The sequence below is a fragment of the Miscanthus floridulus genome, chromosome 8, assembly GCF_019320115.1.
Source record: "Miscanthus floridulus cultivar M001 chromosome 8, ASM1932011v1, whole genome shotgun sequence".
Classification (NCBI taxonomy): Eukaryota; Viridiplantae; Streptophyta; class Magnoliopsida; order Poales; family Poaceae; genus Miscanthus; species Miscanthus floridulus.
The window spans coordinates 229561156-229585701 of NC_089587.1; the positions used below are offsets into that span (position 1 = coordinate 229561156).

A 24546-nucleotide genomic window follows, 5' to 3' on the forward strand; every position below is an offset into this window, starting at 1 on the left:
AACCTCTAGCCATAGTGTGTGGGGACGAACAACGCTTATCCGTGGTCAGCTTAGCTAGTGGGTGCTCGACAACAATAGCGGATGTTCGATAAGACTGATGAGTGATTCACTCACTGAGCTAGTGATCCTATGGGCTGACATAGCCCAGGCCATGTGAAACGAGGAGGCACCCGGCGATTCTCTCAGCCAAACCAAAGCTTTCAGAGAACCAAAGCCTAGGTCGAAGTCACCAAGACCACGTAGACGGAAGAAACCATGGTGATCCGCATGGGGAACAAGCTTGCTCAGAAATTGGTGATCTGGTGCCTCGCCGACCTGCTGCTGCTCCTACCGTGCATAGCTCGCCCCATCTCGAAACGAGCACCATCGATGGCAGCCGGAGCAAGCACCTGCCGCTTCGGGGATCGATGCTGTGCGGTCCGGAGAGCGTGGCCTTCAACGGCGCTGGCGCCGGTCCTTACAGCAGGGTCTCCGACGGCCGCGTCCTCAAGTGGAACGGGTTCGCACGTGGCTGGTCGACGTACGCGTATAGCCCGGGCTACGACGCCGAGGCTTGCACTGTGCCTAGGGCTCAGCCGGCGGAGCTCACCGAGAGCAAGTGCGGCCGCCCGCTGGGCCTGCGGTTCCACCACCAGTCCAGCAACCTTTACATCGCAGACGCGTACAAGGGGCTGATGCGCGTAGGCCCAGGTGGCGGTGAGGCGACGGTGCTGGCCGCGGAGGTCGACGGCGTTCTGCTCCGCTTCACCAATGGGGTGGACATGTGGACCAGGTCACCGGGGACGTGTTCTTCACGGACAGCAGCATGAACTACCCGCGGTCGCAGCACGAGAGAGTGACTGCCACCGGGGACTCGTCCGACCACCTCATGAAGTACGACCCCAAGACGGGCCAAGTCACCATGCTGCAGACCGGCATCACATACCCCAATGGCCTCGCCATTAGCCCTGATAGGACACACCTCCTGATCATGCTCATCAGGCCATGCAAGCTGCTCAGGTACTGGATCAAGGGTCCCAAAGCGGGCATGTCTGAGCACCTCGCTGACTTGCCAGGCTACCCTGACAATGTGAGGGCCGATGACAGAGGAGGGTTTTGGGTGGCACTGCACCGAGAGAAGATGGAGCTGCCCTTTGGTTCGGACAGCCACCTGCTGGCGGTCAGGGTCAGGGCCGACGGGCAGGTGGTCCAGGTGATGAGAGGGCCCAAGAGCGTGAGGCCAACGGAGGTGATGGAGAGGGAAGGCGGAAAGCTGTACATGGGCTTCGTAGAACTACCATATGTCGCCGTTGTTAGGGAATACTAGTGACTTCGATTTGTAATTGTGTTTTCCGTTTGGAATTTATATGTCGTGTTATGTTTTAAGGGCATAATTTTTAAACTATGTGTTTTATGTAGTTTCAACACATGAATTTTTTTTCCATAGGATTAAGATCCAACAGCCTCCACCCTTCTTCTATATCCAGCCTCCACAGATCACAATTTTTTTCTATGGAAGGACAAATCACAGATCCGCTGCCGCCGCCACTGCCCACTACTGGAGACGCGCTCTTTGCCGAGTGCCTGGGGCACTCGGTAAAGGCCCTATTGCACTCGGCAAAGGCTTTGCCGAGTGCCACACTCAGCAAAGAGCAAACGGCAAAGCCGCATCCAGCGAAGGGTTCTTTGTCGAGTGCCGTTTGTCGGGCACTCGGCAAAGGCTTTGCCGAGTGCCAGGACGGCACTCAGCAAAGAAAATTGTCATCAGCCGTTGACGACGTCTTTGCCGAGTGCCGGGTCAGGAAGGCACTCGGTAAAGCTTTTCCTTTTTTTTTTGAAAAATCCTTTGCCGAGTGCCTTCCTGACTCAGCACTCGGCAAAGAAATTTTTTTTTTGAAAAATCCTTTGCCAAGTGCCTTCCTGACCCGGTACTCGGCAAAGAAAAAATGTTTTTTTAAAAAATCTTTGCCGAGTGCCTAGCTGAGACGGCACTCGGCAAAGAAAAAATATTTTTTTGGAAAATTCTTTGCCGAGTGCCAGAGCCCTGGCACTCGGCAAAGCTGTGAAACACATGGTAGTGTACACAGCTTTGCCGAGTGACAGGGTACTGGCACTCGGCAAAGAGACCTGGTAGTGTATTTTTTGGCAGCTTTGCGGAGTGCCAGGGCAAAAGGCACTCGGCAAAGTGACCAAATTTTTTTGTTTTTTTTGTTTTTTGCTTTTGATCACTGCAAACACAACATATGACATATATATCACATCCATCACATATATACCACATCCAACACCTTATATGTCACAATCCATCACACATACCACATGAATCACATCCGTTCACCACATGTCACAGTAATTCCATCCATTATTCGACACGATTCCACATCATTCAACAAGTAGTTCAAATCCATCACCACATGTCACAATAACACATGCATGACAACAACATTGTCTCGGACAGAAATCCATTGCGAAGAGAACAAGACATGAAACTACAAGCGCTACTCACTGAAGCGGCCCTTGATGTGGCCATCCTGCTGACGATGAGGAAGGAAACATCTGCTCATTCGGAGTGCCCTGAGCTGGGTTGTTCGAACCCGCCGACTGAGGCTGCACATAGGAGAAGAGATTGCATGAGACAAGATTAGTTGAATAGCGATTGTAGCAATTCCTTGCATGTGTGACATTACTCACTGGAGTAGCGGAGTGAGGAGGTTGAGGTGGACCCATTAACCCAGGAGGCATAGCAGCACCCGTCGTAGTTTGCATCCAGGCAATAATGTCCGCCAACCTTTTCTCCTGGGCGAGTTTGTCGGCCTCCCGCGCGCCCCGCTCGGCCACCAACCCCAGCTCCAGCTCTTGGGCCCTCCTATTTGCTTCTTCCACCTAGGCCTACAAATTGTTGCAAAGCTAATGTTACAATAATGCAAAGAAAATAGAGTTGTGTAAAGACCAATGTACGACGAGTTCAGGTTCCTCCTACACCGGAGGCTCCATGGTAGAACGAGCTCAGGTTCCTCTGCCGGCCACCCGGCATTTTTGTTCAGTCACCTGCAATTAAAAAGAAGAAAGAAGTAATTAGAAATAGATGCAAAATAAACAAAACAAAACAAAATTATAAAGTATTACATGTATGTTACAAAATAGATATCAACGAGTAACGTAACGATCAACTGCATCTACGTGGTGTTCCTACTATCTAATAGGTGAGGATAGGTTCTAATCCCACCCGCGGATGCGTAGACGAGGTTAGTTTCCATGGTCTACTCCGAGCCGAGACAGAATTTCGGCAGCACCTCCCCGCTGTTCTCTAGATACACGTCCTGGCAGGGAGAGTGTGTATCCGGAGAACAACATGGAGGTGATGCCAAAACTCTCTCGGATTGGAGCAGACCATGGAAACTAACCTCGTCTACGCATCCGCGGGCTGTCCAGAAAACGTGGACAATCCGAAACAGATACGGTTATACATATGCAAAGATCTGCATACTTCCAACCGTATCTCTTTCGGACGGGAGATGCCTAACTGGGTTACACCGATCTACGACAACGATAAGGAAGAGAGGTTATTTATACTTAGGGTGGCGGTGGAGTCAGGCTAGCGGGGCAGTGGCGAGTCGGTGCAGTGGCGAGGCGAGGCTGTGTAGGCAGGACCGTAGCACCGACGAAGATGATCAGGGTCGCCTAGGTACTACGGGTCCCCTCCGACAGGTCCTGCTCTGCAAAACAAGAAACACAATACTATAAGTTGAAAATTTCGGCAGAACCTCCCCTATACAGGGAGGTTTCCAAAACCTGCAAAAAATAACGGCACGAAGGCCGACATTCACAAGGGCACAAAGGCCGACATCCATGACATTCACAACGGCATGAAGGCCGACATTCACGGCACGAAGGCCGACATTCACAAAGGGACGGTGCATATACCTTGGGCGGTGGTGAGACGTGCACGCGCAGAAGAAGACGCCGAGAACTCCTCCTCCTTCCCCCTCCTTCTCCTTCTCTTCCCCTTCCTCCTTCTTCCTCCTTCCTCCTCTCCTTCTTCCCCTTCTTCTCTTCTTTTCCTCTTCTTCTCCTTCTCTTCCCCTTCCTCCTTCTCCTCTTCTCCTTCCTCCTACTTCACCTCTGCCTCCTCCCCTCCAAGAACCGACGACGAGGGGGGGCGGGCTGGGCGCGGCCCCCACGGGGAGGGGAGGTGAAGGCGGCCCTCCCTCTCCTTCTCCGGCGGCAGTGGGCCGCCGACGTTCAGCGGCGCCGGTGGGGGCGTGGGTGGGGCGTGGAGGGGAGGGGAGGGGAGGAGAGGCGGGCGTGCGGGTGGGGCAGGCAGGCCAGAGCGGCGGGGTCGGTGGCCGCCGGCGCGGCGTGGGCCCACAGCAGCGGGCGGCGGGGCGGCGGTGCTAGGGGCGTAGGGCGGGGACGCGGCTCGGGGATGGGGGCGCGGGGGTCGTCGGCGATGGCGGGGCTCGGCGGCGGGGGTGGGGCTCGGCGGCGGCGGGTCACAGAGACGAGTGCGGGGGCGTGTTGGTGTGTGTGTGGCCGATGGGGCTTCGGGGTGGGCCGGCCGTAGGACATTTCCTTTCCTTTGCCGAATGCCCACGAACTGGCACTCGGCAAAGGATTTTTAATTTTTTTTTTCAAATATCTTTGCCGAGTGCCGTAGATATGGCGCTCGGCAAAGAGTTTTCTTTTTTTTTAAAAGAAACAACCGTACTTAAAAGAAAAAAACTTACCTCTTTGCCGAGTGCCGCAGATCACACGTGAGATGTCTAGGTTTCTAACCAACCTACGTGACAACGTGCGTGAAATGTTCTCAAATTTTTACCATAGCCTCCACATGTGATGTAAAGATGTGTTACCAAGTTTCATGATTTTCGAACTTCGTTTGCATTTTATATAATTAAAAAACACTTCACCCGCAATTTTGTCGCCATGTTTCGTGCGTGAGATGTTTGAAACTTCGGGTGTGCTCCTGGAAACGGCCTCAAAATACAATAAGTAACACGAATATCATTTTTCCACTCGTCGAATTCCATGATTCGATGCACCTGCAGTTCAAACTTACATTTTCCGAAAAAATGCAATTAAATGAAATAAATTAAGGATATATAGCAAAAAGATCGAGAAATGTGCCAAATTTGAGGATGTACTTCAACTTAATGGGTAAGGGTTGAAGAAAAAGTTTTGAGGCAAAAAACAAAAAAAAACTTTGCCGAGTGCCCAACTCTGGCACTCGGCAAAGACTCTTTGCCGAGTGCCTAACGGGGGTACTCGGCGAAAGCTGACGGCAAGTACCCCGTTAGCTTTTTGCCGAGGGCCGTCCTTTGCCGAGTGCCCGGCACTCGGCAAAGAGGCTCTTTGCCGAGCGCCGGTCTTCGCCGAGTGCCGGTCTTCGCCGAGTGCCCGACATTTAGCACTCGGCAAAGCCGGCGACACTCGGCAAAGCCAGGCTCTCCCGTAGTGGCCACTGCCATGGCCGGCGCGGGCGTTGGGGCGAGCTCGCCGGTCACCGGCGCCGGTGGTCACCGGTGAGAAAGAGAGAAGGAGAGAGATACAAAAAAATCGATGTGTTTTTTTTTTGTGTTAAAACAAATGTGTGTTGTATAGCATTTCGGGTAAAAAAAAGTGACATCCTTGAATCAGGCAGAAAAATTCGAGTGAGGAAACTTTGAATCATATTTGAAGCATATCTGTCCAAAGCTTACGAATACACAGTCATCATCTAAGAATTTAACTGCGGTACATTGAGCCATACTAACGCAGGGATTTACAATGTACTAATACGTAGGCATGCCACACGCGTGATGTACTAGGTCATCATCAAAATATATGCATTCTAACAGAGATAGAAAGTGCACTGCATCATTAAAAGCGTCAGGATGATTTCATAGTTCAGACTCGTTGTTGGAATTGAACACCTGACAGTAACTGTACAGAATGACATTCCGCTGAAGTTACTGAACCGGGACAGTCACTACTACGGATTTTTCCAACAGTGATTGGCCGGAGTGAATCAACAAAGACTAGCCGCTGCAACAATTCTCAGCACCAGATTTGTATTGCAATTTGCAAGTACAACTTCAGTTATGCACTGTTCAAGGAAATTTGAAGCACATCAGAGTCAAAACCCGATGAGAATTTAACTGCAGCACACCAACGAAATTTGATCACACAAACATGCGGTCATCATCTCAAGAAAATTTAACTGCAGCACTGCAAGCCACGCTGAGGTTAACCGTGGGCATGTCAGTATGTCACATATGCCTCTCCTAGTACACATCATCAGAGTTTTTGCATTTTTAACAGTGACAGACAAAATGATCTCGTCGTTTCAAACTTCGGTGCTGCGAATTGAGATTGAACACCTGACAGTAACTGAACAGAATGACGTTCCGCTGAAAGCCTGAAACTACTGATTTTTCCAACAAAGATTGTCCGGAGTGATGAGTGAATCAACAAAGACTAGCATCGACGATCTGAAGCATTCAATTCTCTAAGGCACGAAGGTTAACAACGCCATTACCGCTAGCTGTAGGATCGGAAGCCGCACGACGTGACGCCGTTCAACTCTCACGGGCGGTCACCGGGAACCCTCGCTCGTCTACCCGGCGCCAGCGGAAACTCACCGCCTTGATCCACTCCGGGTTGACGAGAAACTTGCCGTGCTCCCGCGCCCACTGCGCCTTCTGGGTCCCCGGATCCTCCGCAACGACATGGGTGACCGTCTCGTCGACGTCTTTCTGGCAGGCGGCACCGAGCCGCTCGGCCAACGTCCTCATGAGGGTGTCCTCGGGGAAGTCCTCCATATATTCCTCCAGATAGCTGAACACCACCGTGCACTCGGACAGCACCTGGCGCCGCACCTCCCTGATCACATCCCTGACGTCCGCGCGGTCGCCATCGAAGAAGGCCTTGTGGATGCGCTCCAGGACGCCCAGCACCACGGCCAGCGAGCAGTCCTGCTCCCTCTCGTCCCGGCCCTGCTCCGCCAGGGAGGGGATGTCGTAGCCGAACTTGCGGCAAGTGGAGGCGAAGTAGTGGTACCTGTCCATGAGGATGAGGTTGTCCTGATGCCCCGGCCAGGCACCGTCCGTGTCGTCGAGGATCACCACCGCGGCGGGGTCGGCGTCCGGGATGACGTCGAGGCTCTTCATGTCCCGCTGGGTCGACTCCTTTCTGGACACGAACCTGCCGCCGAAGTAGACGCCGTCCGGGTCCAGAAGGTCGATGACCGACTTCGCGTAGCCCTGTCTTCCCAAGGTGTACACGTGCATCTCGAACATGGAGCTCGCCTGCTCCAGGAAGCCTCGCACGAACGGCCGCAGCTTGACGAGCATGCGAACGTTGTCGGAGTACTCCAGCCTGAAGAGTTCCATGTGGAGCTCGTCCCCGGTGTAGGGCGTGAACCCGTTGCGTTGCTCCTGGGCGGAAAGGTCTTGGAGCCTCGTCGAGTTGAGCAGCGTGTGGTCCAGGTCCAGGACGAGGATCAGCTTCCTCTCGCGCTTGAGGGTCGCCATGTCGGACGGGCTCGCAATGCTCGTCGCCGCCGCCAAAGCAGGCAGGACTTGGGCCTCGTCGATGTTCGCGACCGTGATTCCGGAGGCGCTTCCTCCCGCGTCCTCCTCCGTCGCCCCGCATCGGTAGCAGAGACCCAGGACGAACTCAGGGTGCGGGGGGCAGCGCGGGGCGTCGTCGTTGCCGTGGTCGTCGCCTTCTTCCTTCATCATCCCGTGCCCAACGGCGGCTCCGGGAGAACCTCCTTCCGTGTCCTCCTCCTTAACGCAGCGCGCTTCGTCGTCGTTGCCGTCGCCGTCTCCTCCTTGCTTCATCGTCTCGTGACCAACGGCGACTCCGGGAGCACCTCTTTCCGTTTCCTCCTTCTCCCCGCACAGGAAGCAGAGCCCGCCGACGAACCCAGGATGCGGGGGGCAGCGCGGGGCGTCGTCGTCGTTTCCTCCTTGCTTTTGCTTCATCTCGCTTTCAGCTCGCTCATGGCGGCGGCGGCGGGATTCTCCCGGCGAGCGGTGGTTGAGGAGGTGGTCGGTGAGCGGTGGCAAAATGAAATGGGCGCGGGTTGGGGCGGCGGGCGGCGTGCCTCCCCTGGTTTTGTACTCAGTACCTGGGAATTCCTTGTAACTGCCATCGCGTGGAAGCGTGGAACGGTCGAAGCCCAACTGAAGGCAGACCACCGGCCCACCAACCACGGCCCGTTCTGAGCCCTAGTTTTGCCGCAACGCCGCCACCAATTCGCAGCTCCAGCAAACGGATCGTCGCCGTTGCAGACTCGCAGCCACCTCCCCGCCCTCCCGCGCGCGCCGCCTCTCACCTGTGCTCCTCGCCGGCTTCGACTCCTCCTCCGATTTGTCATAGTCGCCTGAGGCGGGCTCAGTCGTTGATGGTGGCCATGGTGAGGAAGGACGAGGAAGAGGGGCCCGCGGACCACGTGCCGCACCTGCCGTGGATGCGGTACCCCGTCGAGATCGACACCTTCTCCGGCTGCTCCGTCACACAGCTCCCCCGCCTCGACCCGAGGTGCACTCCCATGCTCCAGCGTTGCCCTCGTGATCGCTTCAACTGGCGACTAACTAGTTTTGGTTGCTGCTCAGAAGCAACTGTCGCCCTTTTTTATTTTGCTGTTCGTAAGCGGGTGGGGAATTACAGTGCGGATACTTTTAGTTCTCTCTCGAGGAGTTAGATTTTTATGTTCTTGGAATTTAGCTTGCCTTACTTGGTTGCACGCAGAAACTGTAGTGTTGGATGGTGGCTATTGTTTCTGTGATTCGTTAGGTCTGAGGTACTCTTTCAAGTTTCAACTGTAGTGACACAATCAAATGTGTGTATGTCCTAGCATGACAAAAGAGCCTAAATAAACGGCAATGATAAAAATAAAGTGAGCATGAACAAAACTCAGGCGTCATTAGCTCGAGTGTTGATGGAAAACTAAATCAGTGCCGTTGCAAGGTGATCTGAAAAGGGAGGATGACGCCGCAGGGCAGCCAGTAGAGTAGTTTGTGGAGGGGTTGGATTCTGTAAATTAGAAATTGTTGACCCATATAGCTGCACCATGGAAACATTATTTTGAGGATTATCCTAGAAAAATATGTAGATCTAATCAGTCCCTATTTACTATATAGATTTGCTGCATGGAGCATGCCAAAATTATGACAGAGTATGTTTGTCTCTAGAAGAATAGTTGAAACGATCAAATTGAGTGCAATTATCCATATGCAAGGATTATGTCACTTCCTAATTTAGTAGGCTTGGTAGTACAAATCCACTTCATTGGAATCTTAGATAAAAGAACCCATACTCCACGTTAGCAGCAGAGCCATTGATCTGACCACTTCATTATAACAACATAGAAGTGATTTAGTTGTAGAATTTCAACACAGACCTTAAACGACCTAAAACTGGAGAGTAGCGGCTTCATAGCTCAACTAAAACCTAAATATAAACTGTCTCGAGACCTTGTCAAATGCATGCGGCCAGAACAGGATATCGCTGTAACAACATATCGTGAATCTGTACTTTTTTTTCTCGACTGTGCCACGAGGCACGTTTTTCATTAAGAGGAAGAGTTTTATGAGTTACAACAGTAATAGGGAGTTACCTCTCGAAAAACAAACTGAAGAGGAAAGCCGAAACACAGCAAACAAAGGTTAGCAACGGCACACGATCAAACCAGAAGCTGCAGCAACTTGTTGAGAATCGAACTGACAAGCAAGTTACTGAAAAACAACTCACATCCTTCCTTTTCTTTCTCCTCCCCCTTCAGGTTTTAATCTAGCCTTCCTTAATATATATACACTTGCAGTGCACATGGATATGAAATGTATGGCAGATGTTAACAAAGAATGGAGATTGTGTAGGAACAGGAAGTAAAGGCCATATAAACATAGTTGGTATATTTAGCTTCAGTTGAGATTGTGTATTAACAGGGAGACAATCAAATGAAACTATTGATATGCATAACTTCTTACAATCGCTTGCTCCTCCCTGATCACCACCTGTAGGTCCCCAGCCACTGGTGGCACATCACAATATCCTCCACATACCACAATATCCTCCGTAGGGAGCAACCTGCAATTGACATGACAATAAGATGAATCCATTCTTTCAAATCTCAACTGATGCAAAAACAAAAAAATGAGCAAGCACAACCAACAAATCTCACAAAACCGCAAAGGTCCATGAAATTGGCAGGAGAAAACAGAAATGAACAATGCAATGACACTGTTGATCAATCACCTGTTCCTCCCAAATCACCACCCACAAGCCATCAGACCTGGCTAATGCCCTGCCTGCTGCCAACAAACAATGCTGCACGTGCACAACCTGGCCATCGACAACCGACGTGAACCAACGCCAACTCACATCCTCTGCATCGCTACTGCCCACAGCAAACCACTGCCGCACCACAGCATCATCCATCAGGAACAGCTTGCAGTCTAGCATTGCTTAAGAACCCATCAATTCTCTGCATCTCATTTGACTGCAAAAATGAAGAGAGCAAGCACGAGAAACAGACCTGAGAAGAACAGTGAAGACAACAAATATAAAGGAGGAATTCTACTGCTGACCATGACCAACGGGAAGGGAACTGGGATTGGAGAGACATACCATGCTGAATAGCCAATAACTCATCCGCTGAGGAGTAGAGCGATGAGTGAGTGTGCTGCCGGCAAGGTCGTTGGACCTGCTGGCCACGCTGCCATCCCCATACATGCGCCGATGTTAGGGCAGCTCAGCGCTACCTCCCATGGCTGCATGCCAGGCCCTAAACCCCGCTGTGCATCCTGCACCTTCCCTAGCCCTACATAGCGTAGCACCGCTGTCTGTCCGCGCCTCTGCTTGGGCTGACGGGACGAGGCACAGATGTAGCGAGTGAGGGAAATAGGAGATCAGATAGAAAACAGGGTGCACATCGAAAAAATTGGTTTGTGCCGCCAGACACACCTCATGGTACCTTAGTATTTTGGTTCGCTCACTATAAATTTTCAAATGTATTTTCAGTGCAGTTAATTTATCAAGCTAGGAAAGTGTCTCTTCATTATGGTGATTTATTAGAAATAAGTAAGCTAGGAGAGTGTCTGATGGGTATGTTTTTACCATTGTAGACTGGCAGAGGCTTTGCAGAGAATGGGAATTGAATCGTTTTTCCCGGTTCAAGAAGCAGCTTGGCTGGAAACAATTGGTCCTGGCGCTTTTGAGAGGGATATCTGTATCAACTCCCCAACTGGATCTGGCAAAACTCTTGCTTATGCCCTACCTATTGTGCAAATGCTCTGCAAACGGAAAGTAAGGTGCTTACGAGCTTTGGTTGTGCTTCCTACATGGGATTTAGCCTTGCAGGTTTGTGCGATTTCAGTGCCTTTTTGAAATTTATCTTTCCTATAATCCATGCTTCAACATTTGAGTCAGACACTTATCCATTTCATTGTAGTCCATTTAACAAATTTAAGTACTGCCTTTTTCTTATTTCGATTTCAGGTTAAAGAGGTTTTTGATGCTATTGCTCCTGTGGTGGGCTTGTCAGTAGGTTCAGCAGTTGGTCAATCATCAATAGCAGATGAAGTTTCTAGTCTTGTCCGGAAGCCCAAACAAGAGTTTTACCCAACTATTGATGAAGAATATGTCCAAATGGAACCACGGACTAAAATTGATATATTGGTGGCAACCCCTGGAAGACTGATGGATCACATTAACATGACAAATGGTTTCAGTCTGGAGCATCTTCAGTACCTGGTAGGCTTATTGGAATTTTATTGCATAATTCATTCTACATCTCCTTAATGCTTTGCCTGCTTACATTGTGGATACTGCTTGTTTCCTCTGAATCTACTGCCCTCCTCCTTAATGGAATTGTCTGTTTAAGCCTTGAAAAATTGCTGTAGTATGTGCACGCTTAGTAGACTGTACACAAAAAATGTGAAAGGAACATGCCATGTAAATATTTAGTGAGATTATTCTCTGGAAGACTGGAACTCAATTTCGACCAGATTACCTCTTATTCTAGATCCTTGCTGTGTATGCCTTTTGGAACCATGCAACTTGCAACACAATATAACATATGCTGCCCTTGTTGTTTCCATGGAATTGTTGGACTTCAAATGCAGCAGTCTGTAGTATTTGTCTAAACATAAGTTTTGGCATTTATGAGACTGCTTGAACCTTATCATGACTATACTTTTCCAACTTACTAGCTCGTCATATTTCACTTATTATGGATTTAGGTCATTGATGAGACAGATAGAATGTTAAGAGAGGCTTATCAATCCTGGTTGCCAACAGTGATCCAGCTTACACACTCAACTGGCCAAGATCATTCCTGGCATGACATTGATGGGAAAACTCTACTTCATCCATTGACTGCTATTAGAAGATCGTAATTCCTAATCCTAATTAAATTCTTGTGTATTTTCCTCTTTTTGTAGTTTGTAATGATCACATTTCATACTCATAATCGCAATCCTGTCCTTCTCATATTAATAGTTTAAGGTAGGTGCACTATATTTTGGCCTAGGATTTAGTTAACCTACTATGTATCATGTAGGGGTGTGGAGCGTGGGTTTAAAGGTAAATGCTATCCAAGGTTGGTGAAGATAGTTTTGTCTGCTACACTGACTCAAGATCCTAGCAAGCTATCCCAACTCGAATTGCACCATCCCTTGTTGTTGAATAGTGGGAAGAAGCGTTATAGAATTCCTACAAAACTTGATTCCTACAAACTGGTCTGTCTCTTATGTCTTTGTAGCTCATTTACCTTAGGTGTAAAATTACTGTTGGAAACTCTGTGGTGCATAGTCACTCAGATTTGTTCTATGTTGCTATTGCAGATCTGTAAATCAAACTTAAAACCACTCTCTCATCGTTCTTCTCCAAGAACTGCAAGGGAATAAGTGCTTAGTTTTTACCTCATCTGTGGAATCAAGTCACAGACTAAGCACTTTACTGTGTTTTTTTTGAAAACTTACCCTTTAAATTCAGTGAATATTCACACTTGCAGCGTGAATCTACTCGAAGGTAAGCTATCCACATTACAATTCCATGCATATTCACGTTTGAGTTGTGGCCTTGTAGCTGTAGGTGAGTAGCAATATCAAGTTTTTTTTTTCCTGTTTGAACGCACAGAACTGCAGATATTAAGAGGAAAAGGAGTCCAAAATGATTCATACAGGCCACACACAAAGTAGCGTGTAGCGCCCACCAGGGCCACGCTAGTTACATGAGCAATCACCAGTAAAAATAAGGCCATGATCAAGATTACAAAATTAAAAGAATGGGGATGCCTCTTCATGGGTCTGCCTTAATTACTGTTGTGAGTTATAATTTTTTGGTTTACATGAATGTGAATTAGAATTATACTTTGAAGTTGAACTCATTCTCACCTTTAGACATTAATAGTTATGGGATGTTATAACCATGAGCTAGGCCCATGCGGATGGTTAAATTAAGAATAGGTCATGAATTAGGAACAAATCAGATAAAATAGTAGATTAGAAAAGTGATGGATTTTTTTAATTAAACTAGGGATAAATATCAAGTTTGTTTCTATAATAATAGAGATTAGTATCTTACGTGACCATTCTGATGCCATGATATTAGTTGAATCTCTCTTGCAGGAAGGCACTGGAGGCCTTCAAGGAAGGGAAAATCGATGTTCTAATTGGCACAGATAGAATGGCTCGTGGAATACATATTGATGGTTTAAGATATGTTATCAATTATGATATGCCACCATATGTGAAAACATACATACATCGAGCGGGTCGGACTGCTAGAGCAGGGGAATCTGGTTCCTGCTTCACCTTTTTAAGAAAGCATGAGGTAATGGCATAATGCTCTGCCGGACAATAATAGGTAGCTTTCCCATGCAAAAGTTGCAGTGAGTTGATTTATTAACATGCCTGTTATTATATATGTAAAAAAATCTGCAATCTTGTTCTCATCCCAGTACAGCCGTATCACTGGGGTTAGACACAAACACCAAGTTGAGTATTTGTTGCCCTGGTGAATGTCAGTTTAGTATCATATGATTTGGAGTAGAAAGATGTTACTGGGCCACTGCTCTGTACTAACTACTAACTACTAAACACGGGGACTTCCGGATTTACCTTAGGACTTAAGAATACATAAAACACTTTGATGTCCATTATAGGGTGAAACATAACTATGTAGTGGACACTACCAGATGCCTCCTTTTCATTACCAAAAGAACACCCAAATTGGATCATACCCAAAACACCTCCAATTAGAATATCCAGCATGAATGTTTTATGTCTATCTCGGTTGCTGAATCAAATAATTTGTAGGTTAAAACTTTTGACAAAATGCTCAAGAAGGCAGACAATGCTAGCTGCAGTCTTCATTCATTGCCTGAGGAATCAATAGAATTCTGTACTTGGGATATGCTGCCTTTTAGTTACCTGTCATCCATTTTAATGCTACACCCATTCTAACTGTTTTTATCTTCTTGTTCGGTTGTTAAAAGCTCTGAGGAAACTGGAAGAATCACTGGAATTGGAAGCAGCGAAGAAATCTAATTTAGGAGATAAAATGCCAGGTGCTTCTAAACGGAAGAGATCAAATCAGTAATGAAAGCAATAGTGCTTTAGTTCTAACGTCTTGACGTTACACCTGCATTTTCTACAAAGTTTCGGTGAGACCTACTTTCTGAGATGTCGTGCATTTTTTTTCTTCCACAGTACCATTTTTTCCTGTTATGTTCAGTGTCATGATGCTGGCATACATATGTTTGCCCTTCAATTAATAAGATGATCCATCAACAGGGAAGAAATGTGAGGAGGCAATTGATTCCCAGTTCAAAGCATGAGCTAGAATGGGGCATGTTAAACCTACAATTTGAAGTATGCTTGGCTTTTGTTAGTCAAATTTGAGCCTGGTTATTCTGTCTTGGGCTTGAAAATTTGAGCCAAATATTTGTTCAACCATTTAGCTTGTTAATTGAACCAACCCCTTAGATCAAATAGAGTTCTGTTAATTTTCTGCTTTCTTCATTTGTTTTCTCTCTTATAAGGTCGTACAGTTCAGACATTTTATTCTCCACTAACAAAAGATGGTTTTATATGGTACTACTTGACTGAAGTCACGCTCCACTGTCTCGAAAGCTTTTGAATTCACAAATATAATGAGAGTGAATCCATGAATATTGTGTAGAAATAGCTTCCAGTTGTGCGAGGAAAATTTTACAATCAGCATAACTAATGAGAAATGAAAAATATCCAGCATCTTTTCTTTAATTATACTCATCCGGCTGATGGTTTCTGCGGCAGACAAGCCGGCTAAAGCTGATTTGTTATAAGAGAAAAACATTGTTCCATGGCTGATAAGTTCAAGCGAACAGGCTGCTAGTAGTCAGCACTGACTTGTTTAGCTATTCAGATTTGAGAATGAAACCTTGAAGGATCCTACCTGTTCAGAAGTTCTAATGTTGAGTGTAGTAGTTTTACAAGCATGGTCATCTACTGCTACGATTTATACTTCTCTTTCTGGCTGCCAGCATATATAGCTTGTCGATTATCTTACTGGTCCCAAGTTTTCTAAGATGCCCGTGATCCTCTAAGGTTGTTCTCAGCCCCAACAATTCTGCAGCCGGCTCATGGTCCATCATGGATACCCAAAGTTAAGGGCGATGATTTCATACGTCTGCTGTTCATTGTGCTGTCCCATCTCCAAACAGCTTTCGCCATGCCAGCAACAGGCCGATCCATTTTGATGAATGACACAGTAAATTTCTCGGCCTTGGACAGTTGGAAAAGTACCTTATCTTCCTTGTGTGGTGTTCATCATTCACTGTGCATTTATGGCTGCAAGGAGGCCACCCAAAAGAAAAGTTGGCTGCATTCACCTCAATATATCGGCACTCTCATGGCCTTTCAGTTATGCTTTACGCTTGGCATATCCCTTTTCTGTCTTTGTCAGGCCCGTGGTTTTCACTCAATTATTTAGCGACATTGATTGGGAAATGCCCGTGGTTTTCTAATGGATTCAGGCCGGAGCATGTGGGCTAGGTGCGCTGGTGCAGGGCTAGGACGTCGTCAAGATAGCCATGGATTAGGCTGGTGCAGGGCTAGGACGTCGTCAAGATAGCCATGGATTAGGAACGTTGTTTTTCATAATGTAGCGTACACAAAAACTAACGGCCGGCAGCGGAACTCTTGTATTATAAACTCTTTCTTCTAATACAATGATATGCACACTCATGCGTATTCGAGAAAAGACATTGATTGGGAAATGTCAAAGTAACAGATAACTCGACTGGAAACCCTATTTTTCTTTGTTCCAACTTTGTTTCCCCTGAGGGAGGAGATCTCATCTGCATGCATCATTGCAAATTTTGCAGTCCTGTGGTCCAATTCTACCTTGTACCTTTTCTTTCTATGGCCCTTGTTCGCTAGAGCTGTCACAAGAAGTTTTTGTTTTCTTAAACCACGGCGAAAGATACCCTTCATTTACTTCACCAACGTGGGTGCATCTCCTGCTGGGATCCTTCAATCGGTTGGACGTATCTGGTAAATACGCCCATGAGCCATGATCTTGGCTTCCCGATTTGTTTACTTGCAGCCAGCCCATCGCGACGTGCGGATTGAAGGCAGGGAGGGAATATTGCCACTCAGTAGCCTCGCGTACCATCCAACCGTCTGTCGTGATCGTCGCCTGCGCATCAATCAGCAATCGCTAATGCTGCATCATCCCAGTTTTTGGAGGTGGTTAGAGGAAACTACCTGTATGATCTCTTTGCCGTCTGATAGGATACATGATCCTTCCCAAACAGACTGAAACAAGATAAAGAAAATCTCATGTTCCGAAGGGGTCTTAATTTCAAATTATTCACTGTTTCTTATATTAAGCATTCCCCACGAGTGAGTATTTGTGCAACTGCAACTACATGTATGCTTGCAAATGGAGCATTGCATATGTGTTTTCGAGTAGAGCATTCAAGGTTTCAAACCATTAGGCACTCGCAAACACCTGTCTAGCACCGTACATCTGTCTAGTAGACACGCGCTACAAAAGAAGCACCTTATCTGTCCTTCCCTCTATAGTATTACATCAGGGAAGACTTTATGTGTGCTTAGCTTTAAACTACACGCTCTTATATATCTAAGGTTATCTGGTGGTCCGAGAAGCACCTAATTTCAGCAGTGGAGAGGAAACTTTGCAGCTCATCATCATCTGTGACTGTGATGAAGCAGCTCATTTGATAATCCTCAACATAATGTTTCATTTTGTTGACCAGTTTTGCACTTGATACCACCCTAATCTCGTTTGATAAACTGGTATATGAATATGATCCCTTCGGACCAATAATTTCGATTCCTCCTCACCTCCACGGCCACCACCTAACAAGAGCAGACACGACAGCTTCGCGACAAATTTAACAGAAAAGAAAAGCTACGGATCACAGGAGCAGCTCAGTCATCAGGCCCAAAAGGAAAAGGAGAGGAGGGGAGAGGTAAAGAGGCCAGGAAAGCTATTTTACAAGAACATGAAAAGATGGAGCTAAAGGTTGCATGATTAAACATCATTTCTTATAAACAAACAAAAGGGGGGCAGGAAAGGTGGAGTGGGAAAAGCCCTGCTGGGCCACTTGACAATTCCAACCCTACAAGACCTCCCTTCTGAACACACAACCTCTCAAGACAAGAGCACTGCCTTCACTGCTTACCGCCGGCACCAGCATCCTTGATGGTCCTGGAATCATCGCCACCGTTCACCAGTGGCGGCGACGCAGGGCTACCGCCGTCGTGCAGGGGACCTCTAGCGCCTCCCATTGCACCCATGGAGGGTCGGGATAGGAGGGACGACGATGTGGCGGAGGAGATGGCCGAGGCTAGAGATATTGGCATCAGGCAGAGCCCCTTGCCCTGCAAGTACTGCATGGCAGTGCCCATGTCCTCCTCCATCAACCTGGCCACCTGTTGCTCCGTCACCTGCAGACTGCCACCACCATTCTCGCCGTTGGCGGCATTGCCATTTCCGCTGTCGCTTGTGCCATTTCCGTTCCCATTACCCTGCAACAAGGATTTGAATTTGATTCCATTGGCGATTTGGCTGATGCGCAGGATAATAAAAACTGATGTGCATGGGAGCCTCCGGCACTGGGTCTGCCCTTTTTAGTTTGCTACTCATCAAGATTATAAAGATTATTTATGGGAATTTTGTCGGATTTGATTTGGTTGACCTTATAGCAGCGGGGGCATGTTCAGGAGTTGGGGATTCTCCTTAGTGGGTTAGTAGCTCCTACAGCTTAAATGCTTGATCAGTACCATGTAATCACTTTTCAGGCGTGTTTTCCCCTTTTTGGCTCCAGTCCTTAACAACAAAGATTCCTACATACTTTTTTCCTTTGTGTTGGCCACTAATGCTTGATAAGTTCCTTAAGCAAAGTTATGCATGGGACATATCTCCGTTTGATTTCGTGCAAATCTGTGAGCATGCTGTTTGGTTTTAGTAGCTCTTTTGGGTGGCGTTTTAGTCCTCGAATACTAAAGCTAGAATCTGAAATAAGATCTCTATATATTTATTTGCTATTGGATAGACTTGATCAGGGATCAACTTTAGACCAATATAAACAACAATTTTGGATGGCCCAAATGATGGTTAAATTGTTCGGAATAGCAACTTTCAAGATGACAAAAGTATGGGTACCTATTTGCACCTAACCAATGGACAATGGTCAAAAGGATAACCTTTTCCCCGATCGCTTTGTGCTTCAGTGAACATCATTACAGCATTTCAGGGTTCAACATACTTGGCCCACAAAGTTTAGTTGTATCAAATGATGGGTCGTTGCTAGCACTTTAATTTTCGAAACAGAAGAGCATATGACGCAACAATAGGTACCTCTGATGCCATGCTAGCAACTAGAGGGCCGACGGCTGTAGCTCCGCCTAATCGGCTCATGCTAAGAACCTGCAAGAATGGGGAACATCTGAGGAGTCATGAATTTGGACAAGTTTTTGAGTGCCCAAATTATGAGAAGAATTTAGGAACTCATCCCACAGTAATCTAGCTAGGTGTAGGAAAGCAGAAATACCTTGACTTGGAGCTGGAGGAACTTCACATAATCAATGATCTCGTCAAGCATCGATGCCTTGTCGGTCTGCAAACAAAATTCCATATGGTATATGATAATTTCAGCGACAGTGATCTTATGTCCACTATTAGTTTGTGCTATGGACTATCGACTAAGACATGACGAGCGATGTTTTTATTCCAAAGGGCAGCAGAACAACGTTCATTGTAGCTTCATGATACTCTAACAGTGACCGCAAGTTGTTCCAAAAAGGATATCCGATGTGCCAGTAGGGGCTTCCGGAACAACCGTGGCACATGGTGTTTGTGGGGAACAGAAGAAGCAGGCGTGTTAGACAAATGCCCATGTCTCCAGCTATAGTGTTTTGCAAGGTATATCTGGAAGTTCATGCGTAGCTCTGTATTTTATACCAAAGCCTAGTTAATCTGTCGAACCCTCCTGAGCTAAACTAATTCAGGAATCATCTTGTGTCTTCCAATGATCGACATCCCCAAGATAATGTCATATGTTAGCTATTTCACATGCTGTTGCACTAGCTGTTCATCGGCAGCGGAACTTTTAGTAAAAAACAAAAGTCCAAAACCTCCAATGGAGGTCCGACACATCGAGTCCACCAAATTAGTAAATTGGGCAATGCACAACATGCCCCAGTTACCATGTTTTCCTATTTTATGATGAGGCACTCATCATTCTACCAATCTTATCTTACGTATAGGAGAGCACAGCACGTTATACTAAAAGAAAACAAGTCAAGATAGCGTATCACCAAAGACTGAATTTAAGGGAAAATGCACCCATACAGCACGCAAACAGTGCAAAAAAGAAGGAATGCATCCTCACCACATTTCAGGGAAAGCTTCCTGCTACTTTGTTCAAAAGAAAGGGCAAAGGGAGGAAAAAGAAGGGAGAAAAGAGAGGAAAATCTGGCATACCTTGTTGGCGTTAGGGACCAGCTCCTGCAACGCCTTCATCCTCTCCGCTATCCTCTCCCTCCGGAGCTGCAAAAAACGCGTGGCGAGCCTGAGCGTGAGCGAGAAGACACTACTGAAAGTATGGAACTGAATCCGGCAAAGGTCCAAGACAGTTCGTCAGATAGGAGATAGCTCATCTCTCATTCTAATCTCTGCTGTATCTGAACATTGAACCGCAATTCAATTTGGGGGCCAAAGTTTGCAGTTCCAATTGGAGCAATGGAATTGAGGTCTGTGGCTGTGGCTGGCAGGTCAAACTACAAGGTCCAAGAGTTGTGGAGCTCCAGGTACAAGAACACCACAGGCCACAGCACAGAGGAGACATACATGTACACAGTGATGCAGAGGCATTAAAAAACGGGAGAAGGGAAAGGTGGTGGAGGGAGAGTGGCGTACACGTTCGGCGATGCTGTGAGGATCAGTGGCCTGCCCCCTCCTAGCCCGCTGGCGCTGCTGCCGCGGCGGCGCGGCCCCTCCTCCGCCCGACGCCGCTCCGGCTGCCGGTGCCGGTGCCGGCCCACCACCCGCGGCCGCGCCTCCCCCGAAGCTCTGCGCCGCCGGCATTGACCCGCCCTTTCACCAGTCACCACACGAGGAGAAGAAGGCACGGTTTTTTTCAGTCCGATTGATTTATCAGCCAAGACAAGACAGAAATCGAACTGAATAAACAGTAGCTTTGCCGCCTGTTTGGCGCCATGAATGGAAGAGCAATCACAGTGCAAGTTTTTTTTCCCTGATGAACCGGACGCGGGCACTGGTTAGTGGCCGGTCCAGCGGCGTACCTGCCCGAACGGCGGCTGATGCACGGCGGCGGCATGCATCCCAGCGGCTCCGAACCCGTTGTACAGCGCCTGGTCGGCTCCCTGCAAAACGCGGGACACGTCAACGGTACGCGGGCAAAACCGGGAGCTCTGGAGGCGAGAGCAGGCGCGCGGCGCGGAGCAGAAGGATCTCACGGCGGCATTGGGGGACTTGAAGGCGGCGTCCATGTCGTCCCTGGCTCGGTCGGTGAAGAGAGGCAGCGGCATGAACCCCGCGTCGTCGCCGCCTCCTCCCCCGGAGCCGGCGCCGATGCCGTGCAGGTCTCTGAGGTGGAGCATGAGGGGCTTCTCCCCGCCGCCGATCTGGTGGTGGCGGAGGCGCGAGGCGAGGAGCGCGGCCTCATCGAACGCGGCGGCGTCTTCGGAGACGGCCCCCGCCCCCGCGGGGAGCTCCCAGGGCGACTTGCCGGAGCCGAGGTCGGACCACGCGGCCGGCAGCGTGGACAGCATCTGGTCGAAGAAGTCGTCCTGCCCACCGCCCCCGCCGCCGCCCTGCATTTCGCGGCCGCTCGGCTGCATGGGTGGCCTTCGGCTGTGGCGAGGTGGCTCCCTTCCCCTTGCTGGCGAGAGACCTTGTTGATGCGCGGAGAGGGAGAGCGAGCGAGGAGTTGGAACTTGGGAGAGAAGAGGAGGGGCTTGGCTTGGAGTGTGGCGGGGTTTTATAATCGCGCTTTACGTGCCAAATAATGGTGTCGTAACTGACGGCGTCGACGTCGGAGAAGACGGAAGCGAGGAAGGCCCCTTGGGTTCTCTCTCTTCCTTCCCCTGGCCAGTTTTGAATTTTGGCTATATAAGGCCCTGTTTAGATTCCAAAAATTTTCAACCCAAAGTGTCACATCAAATCTTGCGGTACATGCATGGAGTACTAATGTAGATAAAAAACAAAACTAATTGCACAGTTAGGTGAGAAATCGCGAGACAAAACTTTCGAACCTAATTAGTCCATAATTAGATACTAATTACCAAATACAAACGAAAGTGCTACGGTAGCCAAACAGTAGCTAAACCCAAAAAAAAATTTGAGAACTAAACGCTCCCTAAGTAAAGTAATTCACTCTGTAAAGATGGATCCAATTGCAAAGTGCAAAGATCCATCCAATCCTGTCCAAGAGGCCAACACACGCAACGGAACAGGAGTTGCTGGCATTGGACACAGCTGGAGCGTACTACTAGCTGCTACTGCTAGTGCGTTTGTTTTGTTGTTGCCAGCAATCACATCACACGATCATCACACCCATGGGACTGAACAAGCTGACGTCAAGTCATCAGGTGAGAGTGAGAGACTTGAGTGAGTGATGAGTGTGAGGTTATTGGCACGCTGTCAGGTCTCCACTGTCGCTCTGAATTCTAACGATGTCTCCCGGCCCTCCCACCACTGCTACAACGATGAAGTTGTCCGGTGCTGTTGGTTTCGGCTTATTCACTCGTATCTGGTTTATAATTCACGACTTGAACAACGTTTTTCTCTTAAATCGGAGTACTTTTAGTCATGGCTTAAGCCGGCCGAAACGAACGTGCCGCTACAAGTGATTCCACCGATCTCGGAGAGTCGAAAACAAATCGCCCAGCGGGCATCGGAATAAAGTGATGGTTGACGAATGACAGCGAGAGCAGCCAAGCCAGGTGTTGCTGCTGCCACCCTACCAGGCATAGGGATAGGGCGCACAGCCTAGTCTACTCTACTGGGCGCAGGAGCAGCACATGTACTGCCACATCCATCCCGGACAACAGCGCGCCTTGGGCCTTGGCTTGGCTTTCCCCTCCACTGCAACTCTCCACACGACCATGTTCCATTCCATCCCTGAGAAACGGAGAATGGAGAAGACCTGCCTGTGCCTGCAAGGGCTGCGGCTTCCTTTGGAGCGTCGTCTCCCCATTCCACCTGTCGGACCTGCTGACTCGTTCATCACTGGGTCTGGGTGTGCACAGCACAGGGACAACCTCTTGCCGTGCCAACACGTCCCCGCCGGGCTCCTTTCTTTGCTGCTTGCGTGCTCGCACAAAATTAAGGGTCTGTTTTATCATTTACAAATAAAGTTTATGTGGACTAAAATTTAGGGCATGTTCGCTTGAACTTATCAGCTAGAATCTATAGAATTTTTCTCTCATAACAAAACAGCTTCAGCCGGCTTTAATACTAGCCGAACATGCCCTAAGTTAAAATAAAGTTTAGGTGGATGAAGTTTACTTAGAGTGTTATTTGAATGCATGGATTGAAGGTGGGTAGCTATACTCCGTTGCTAAAAATGGTTTTTGCTAGACAAAGAAAGACTCATATTCCCTCACATTTGCCAACTAATGAACTAATTCCTAGTTAGGTTTGAAACTAAAATATAGTCCACTTTTAATTTCACTTGTTTGGATACCTAAAGTTTAGCCCAGCCAGATTTAAACCAGGTTAACTTTTTCTAAGCTTGATTAAATTTGAGTTAATCCGATTTCACAAAGTATGCTACGTACCGTCGTCTATCACAATCTCATGACGCGATCGAAACATGTCATCATTTCCATGGTTTGCCTTTTAAAAAGATACTACTAAGAGAGAAGCATGGCATGATCCTTGGACGTACCCTGGGGGCCAGGTGCCCACGACTTTCACGTGCGTGTACGCTTCTCCTGCTGCTCTCCTGCTTTGTAACGCTTAGGCTAGTGCTAGTTCTTTCAGGCTGGTTTACAAAACGTGTGTATGTATAAGTAACTTATAAGCAAGTTTGGAGTGAACCAGTTTCATTTTTGGAGCCAGCGTGAATTTAGCGGTCAGTTTCTTGTGATTTCTATAATACTAGTCATTTAATCCTTGTATCCTACTCACTCTGGTCCATATGATGTGTTTGGCTCTTTCTGAAAAATGCTTCTGCTGCTAAAAAAACAGAATGCCAACCAAACAAGTCGAATCTAAAACTACATTTTCATAAACAACTGCTTTCACGTAGTAAAATTTTCGCAACATTTTGGATCCTGCTTTTGGCTTTCGATTTTCTACTTTTCCAAATGGGTGGAAATAGAGAGAGATGATTCCCGGTTGAAGGGAGATAGAGAGAGGAGATAGGTTTCATAAATGTTTCAACCAAACAACTTACAACATTTTCACAACAGATGACTTACAACAACTTTTTCAGAGCTCATAGTTATTTATAGATCACAATAGTTTTCCACGGCTCACAATTGAACCAAACAAACCCATAGTATTATCGCGACATTTTAGGCTAACTCTAATGCACTTTTATGCTCTATGTTCTTCATTTCGACCACCACTTAAATGTACACTAGCAAACTATTGCAACTATTCTTTATTTCTACCACTACTTAAATGTACACTAGAAAATTAATGCAACTTATCTTAGACCCCATTTGGATCTCCTAAGAAAAATGAGAATGAGGTGGGAAAATGAGAATGAGATCCAAACACTTGGATTCTAGAGTAAGATTTTATGAACCTTACTATCTACCTCTAACCTACTATTTGGAGATTTTTATATGCAAAGACAATGATCACTATGTGAGTGAAATCCAAGCATTCCTCATTTTTAATCCAAAATTCAGATTCTATATTCACTATCTCAAATCCGAATTCTTATTATGAGAATGAGATCAAACAGGCCTTTACTCTATCGATGATCGATAAGCAATATTACCATTATGGTACCACTCAACTCAATTCTCGTGGCCGAGTCCAAATAAGTTTATACTACCTTTGACCCAAAATACAGCTACTTTTGGG

General features: G+C 47.6%; 2 protein-coding genes and 2 pseudogenes across 2 annotated transcripts; 2 read left to right on the forward strand and 2 right to left on the reverse strand.

Annotated features, from left to right (window-relative positions):
- Window positions 1–267: 267 nt before the first annotated feature.
- On the forward strand, window positions 268–1306 carry LOC136475287 (protein STRICTOSIDINE SYNTHASE-LIKE 10-like; annotated as a pseudogene).
- A 5230-nt stretch (window positions 1307–6536) lies between these two features.
- Window positions 6537–7946, reverse strand: LOC136470781 (RNA polymerase II C-terminal domain phosphatase-like 4). The gene has a single exon (XM_066468512.1). It carries the CDS (start codon window positions 7944–7946, stop codon window positions 6537–6539), a length of 1410 nt encoding a protein of 469 aa, XP_066324609.1.
- A 268-nt stretch (window positions 7947–8214) lies between these two features.
- Window positions 8215–15549, forward strand: LOC136475289 (DEAD-box ATP-dependent RNA helicase 1-like; annotated as a pseudogene).
- Window positions 15550–17445: 1896 nt separating this feature from the next.
- LOC136475290 (bHLH transcription factor RHL1-like) lies at window positions 17446–21434 on the reverse strand. The gene is made up of 7 exons (XM_066472839.1): window positions 20961–21434; window positions 20787–20867; window positions 20401–20577; window positions 19966–20031; window positions 19034–19099; window positions 18841–18909; window positions 17446–18008 (listed from the first exon to the last, which is right to left on the reverse strand). The coding sequence occupies exons 1-7, from the start codon at window positions 21342–21344 to the stop codon at window positions 17652–17654; spliced, it is 1200 nt and encodes a 399-aa protein (XP_066328936.1). The 5' UTR covers window positions 21345–21434; the 3' UTR covers window positions 17446–17651.
- Window positions 21435–24546: the final 3112 nt, after the last annotated feature.

Bases quoted from the DNA above. Each gene is read 5' to 3' on its own strand.
- LOC136470781 (XM_066468512.1), bottom strand. From the start codon at position 7,946: ATGAAGCAAAAGCAAGGAGGAAACGACGACGACGCCCCGCGCTGCCCC.
- LOC136475290 (XM_066472839.1), bottom strand. From the start codon at position 21,344: ATGCAGCCGAGCGGCCGCGAAATGCAGGGCGGCGGCGGGGGCGGTGGG. The intron at 20,032-20,400 runs GTACGCCACTCT...CGTTTTTTGCAG, and splicing joins CTCACAGCATCGCCGAACGT to CTCCGGAGGGAGAGGATAGC. The intron at 19,100-19,965 runs GTATGCCAGATT...TTTTGTTTGCAG, and splicing joins TGGTCCCTAACGCCAACAAG to ACCGACAAGGCATCGATGCT.